We start from the raw sequence: 4,839 nt of genomic DNA, 5'->3' as shown, positions 1-4,839 counted from the left end.
TCAGAAGCAAGAGTTTTTCTCTGACCTTCTCCTGCTCTCCTGTCCCTCAGTCCTATATTCCCTCGAGGCTAGTCATAGAAACTAGAATCCCTCTTCCCCAGGGCAAGTCATAAAAACCAGAACCTCATTACCCCAAAGCTAGCCATAAAACCCTAAAAATATTAGTCTATGTAACTTTTCCTCTACCCTATCTGTGTAAAAACTGGCCATAAAGAAATTATTTTACTCACCTTGTTTGACTATAGGTCACAAGACCTCCATTCCAGAGAAGTACTGCCCCACACCCAGAAGGTAGGAATGCATGCTCAGAAAGGCCAAAAAGAATCTAGACAGACAGGCCTTGCTGGATATCCCCACTCAGCCTATCAGCATTAGATCATACTCTTTTTGTCCAATCATATTTTTGCATGGCTGTCCATACTTTGTCAAACCTAAGCATAAAAATGGACAATTTCCTCTATATCTTTGGGTCTTCATTCTGAAGGCTCCCATGTATACATGTTAAATAAATTTGTATGCCTTTTCTCCAACTAATCTTTCTTTTGCCAGGTGATTTTTCAATGAACCTTCAAGGGGCCAAGGTCACACACATTCAAACCATAGCATCCCTCTTGCTGCAATTACTAATAAATGAAATTGTTCAATTACTGGTGTGTTCCTGGTCTTAAAGGCTTTGACAGGACCTAAAAGACATATCAACTAATGACAATGTATGAATTTTATTCTGATTCTGATTAGAACAAATGAACAGTGGAAAAACAGTTATTAAGACCATAGGAGAAATTCGAACACTGATGACAGAATATTTCATATTAAGCAATTAATGTCTTTTTAAAGAGATGACATCTCTCTATGTTGCTCAGGCAGGTCTCAAACTCCTAGTTTCAAGTGATCCTCCTGCCTCAGCGTCAGAGGTGGGAGCCACTGCACCCTGCTCAATTAGTTGTTTTTAAAGGTGGGATAATGGTATGGTGGTCATTTATTTCCCCCAAAAAAATATTTTTTAGAGATATGTGCTTGCATAATTACAGATATGATGTCTGAGATTTGCTTCCAAATATCCCTGGAGAAGGAAGAAGTGCTTAGAGCTATAGGCAAATCAAGATTGTCAAAATGCCAGTAACTATTAAAGCTTGTTGTTAAGTATGGTAATTCTTCTATTCTTATGTATGTCTGAAATCTTCCAAAGGTTTTTTAAAATTTATTTTTAATATTCTTTTAGGAGACAGCAATATTGTAAGACCAAAGAAAAGGCCATATCTGGGCACCCAAAAAGGTTGGCATTACTGTTATACAGGCCAGGGCCTTCCCTTCTGTCTTCCACATCTGAATCAGGGCTGTCAAGTAGAAGGTGTTCCTACGTATCTCAGGCAAATAAATGTACAAATTAATAAAATAGGATGTAGAATTCAAAGTCCGAGGCAACAACTAATAGGCTCTTCAGACACCCCACCAGCTCCTTCATTCCCTCTCTACCGAGTCTCTGCACACATCCAAGATGGTGGTGTGTCAGGACAGTGAAACAGGTCAGCGCTCCCTCCCAGCGTGTGCGCGGGCGCCGGGCTGCGCAGGCGCATTCCTGCTTCCCTCGCCGACCTTGGCGGATTGCGCCTGCGCAGTAGGGGGATGCTCGCGGCTCAGCTTTGGGCTGGCTGCAGTCTCAGTCTGAGGGCGGCTGAATTGGTTGTTTCATTTAAGATGAGGCTTCTGCTGCTTCTCCTGGTGGCGGCGTCGGCGGTGGTCCGGAGCGAGGCCTCGACCAACTTGGGCGGCGTGCCCAGCAAGAGATTAAAGATGCAGTACGCCACAGGGCCGTTGCTCAAGTTCCAGATTTGGTGAGTATGTGCACCGGACCCGGGCTGCCTCGCCGTGCCTCTGCTCGGCGCCGCTCGCTACGCAAGCCCCCGGCTTCGCGGCCTAGCTGGCTACATCTTCCTGGTCCTGAAGAACGGCGCCGGCGCCCTTCCGCAGCATGCCTTCCCTCAGGCATTACTGTGGGACGGTCAGGCCGCCCTCCTTCCTTCCAAGTACAACCGCTCACTTCTTTTTTGCCTCCTAGAATGCTAGGAATAGGGAGAGGGCACGAGAAGGTTAAACGCTGAAAGGCGAGGACGAGGGATCTCTTATCAGTACAGAGGACCGGTTGGCGGCGTCACGCCATAGCTACCCTGGCTGCCTGCAGAGATGGGAATGAGTAGGCGCCGCGTCGGCGGAGGAGCGCCAGGCGTTTGTCGTTCAGTTCACTTTTTCTATCCCATTTTCCGGGGTCTGCCTGGCGAGGTGTTGGTTAATTCGGGTGGTTGGAGAGGATCCGGGATTGACAGACGCCTCTTTCTCCTGGACCTGCTGGGGCGACTATTGAGTGAGGGAGTGGGCTTCTGACAGCTAGAGGGCTTGGAGAGGAGACCTGGGGCTGTTGGTTCTCAGTTTGCGATATATCCAAAGTGTCAGAAAAGGAACGCACTGCTCTTCTAAACTTTGACGGTTTGCTCCCAAACAACCAGGTCTTCTCTCCCATTCCCCTCACACCCGCCTCTCAAGAGTTGCCTGCTCTGGCATCTCGTTCTACCTTTCACATGTGTTGTGCATTCAGAGAAGTAGGAAAAGAACCTGGCGGTTTTCGACATTGTTCTGTAAATGATTTTGTTGTTAGCTAATAGTTAAGGGTTAGAAGCAGTGCAGTGATGCATTTTATAAGGTAAGTGGGGTTGGGGAAGGTTTGAAAGGCTCAGAAGATGTTTTTAAAAATCCAAAATTGTAACATTGCAGGATGAGAATCCTACGGCCCAAAAGATGACGTTTTCTTAGGGTAGAATGGTCAGATTAGTAAATCATCAGAGTCCTGATCCTTTGGAATATTGGTACTGGACATAATTCATTTAAAGTCATCTTTTTAAAACTTCATGTTTTAATATAAGTATACTAAAGTTTAAATCTTTTACTTCTTCAACTAGCTTTTTGCTTAATCATTGACGACTAAGTAAATCTTGAAAATTTAAAAAAAAAGTCAGTTTAAGGTGACATTTAAGCCAGAGAATTAGAAAATAAGATCGTGAGATTTTATTTTTGGAGTGAAAACTAAAAACATTGGAATTTCTCCTGATTTAAAACAAGCAACTCCCTAATACAGTTTACTATGTGCCTGGAATATATCATCTTTCATATAATACTGCAAATGGGAGCATGATTTGACCATTCTAAATTTTTTCTTGTAGTTTTTTTTTTTATTAAAAAGTGTTAATCACTTTACCAACCTAAAGATTGTTAAGGATTGTGATATTTTTGGATTTAAGTAGTTAAAAAAGACTGCAGTTTTCAAATTACATAATTTTTCTGTATCATACTTTACTGTCTCTTCTTTGCAGTTTTGCTTTTCCAAAATGCTCCTCTTTTACATTTGCTTGTATTGAAATACTTGTCACAGTAATTTGCCAGATATATCTTCCACCGAGGATGTTCATAGGAAGGTTTTCAAAATGTGTAAACAAATGTGGGGAAGGGCATTCAGTCTTTCAAATTAAACTTTTTAAAAAAGTCCTAAGTACTTCAGTTGAACTTTTGACAGTTTTTCTTTGTTTTTGTTGTAAGCACAGACTTGCCCCAAAAGTCTAATAAGTTTTCTTTTGTAATCACCCTAAGCATGTTACAGAACAAAAATGTTTCAATTTTTTAAAGTATAGATGGGAAATAACTTTATTAATATGCCTTACCAAATACAAATAAACTTAGCTTGTTTGTTGCTTTTCCCCCCAGAGATTAATCTGTTTATAGTAAAGTGAATATTTGGTTGCTGGTTTTGGTAGAATCTCTTGGACGTTGGTTTGCAAGTTTGTTTGTGGAAGTAGAGGAAGCTAATATAATTGAGGATAAACAGATGAAGAATTTTTTTTTTTTTTTTTTTGAAGACAGGGTCTTGCTCTGTTGCCCAGGGTAGACAGGACAGAGTGCAGTGGTGTTGTCCTAGCTCAGTGCAACATCATACTCCTGGGCTCAGTGATCCTACTGCCTCAGCCTTCTGAGTAGCTGGGAATACACGCATGCACCACCATGCCTAGCTAATTTTTCTACTTTTTGTAGAGATGGGGATTTGCTGTGTTGTTCAGGCTAGTCTTAGGCCTCAAGTGATCCTCCTGCCTTGGCCTCCCAAAGTGCCAGGATTATAGGTGTGAGCCACTGCGCCTAGCCACATGAAGAAATTTTTAAATTTCATTTGATTTGTGTTATCAAATGCAATTTTTCATTAATTACCACTGTTAATCAAAAAACTATTTTTACTTTAATTTCAATTGATGTTGCCCCTTGTGAGTACTTTTTAAAAATAACTATAGCTCAGCATATCACCTGGTAATTGTAGTACTTTTGTAATTGTTACTACAACAAAATAGCAACACAATGCAGAGATCAAGCTTGTAGAATAGTTTAAGACAAGTGTCTTATTGTAAGTTCATGTATTTTTTCAATAAATTTTCATTCAATACCTGCTGTTTGCCAGAAACCAAAGATAATGGTGAACAAGATAAATAGGACCACCTCGTGAAGCCTACAAAATTAGCCCAGTAGTACTCTATATATCTGAGTCTTTGGTTTATTATGTCAATTGATTGAGCAATATTAATAGAATTAAATAATTTTGATGACATTGGCTTCATATTTGGGACACAATTTATCCTGTTTATTTGGACATTTAAACATTGAACATAAATTCTCTAATCATATTTTCTTCCTTTTTTTTTTTTTTTTGAAACAGAGTCTCACTGTGTTGCCTGGGCTAGAGTGCTGTGGCGTCATCCTAGCTCACAGCAACCTCAAACTCCTGGGCTCAAGCGATCCTCCTGCCTC

The 4,839-nt window shown here is 41.1% G+C and overlaps 1 protein-coding gene across 1 annotated transcript in view; it reads left to right on the top strand.

Moving 5' to 3' along the window:
• Window positions 1-1,623: 1,623 nt before the first annotated feature.
• LOC105809110 (selenoprotein T) overlaps window positions 1,624-4,839 on the top strand; it is a 41,888-nt gene continuing 38,672 nt past the window's right edge. The window contains exon 1 of the mRNA XM_012642856.1: window positions 1,624-1,835. Within this exon, the coding sequence (XP_012498310.1) occupies window positions 1,627-1,835 (209 nt within the window). The 5' untranslated portion in view covers window positions 1,624-1,626. The remainder of the gene's footprint in view (window positions 1,836-4,839) is intronic.

The sequence above is a fragment of the Propithecus coquereli genome, unplaced genomic scaffold (genome assembly GCF_000956105.1).
Source record: "Propithecus coquereli isolate 6110/MARCELLA unplaced genomic scaffold, Pcoq_1.0 Scaffold19, whole genome shotgun sequence".
Taxonomy (NCBI): Eukaryota; Metazoa; Chordata; class Mammalia; order Primates; family Indriidae; genus Propithecus; species Propithecus coquereli.
Note: the sequence above shows the minus strand (reverse complement) of the source record. Positions and strands in the feature narration are given on the sequence as shown.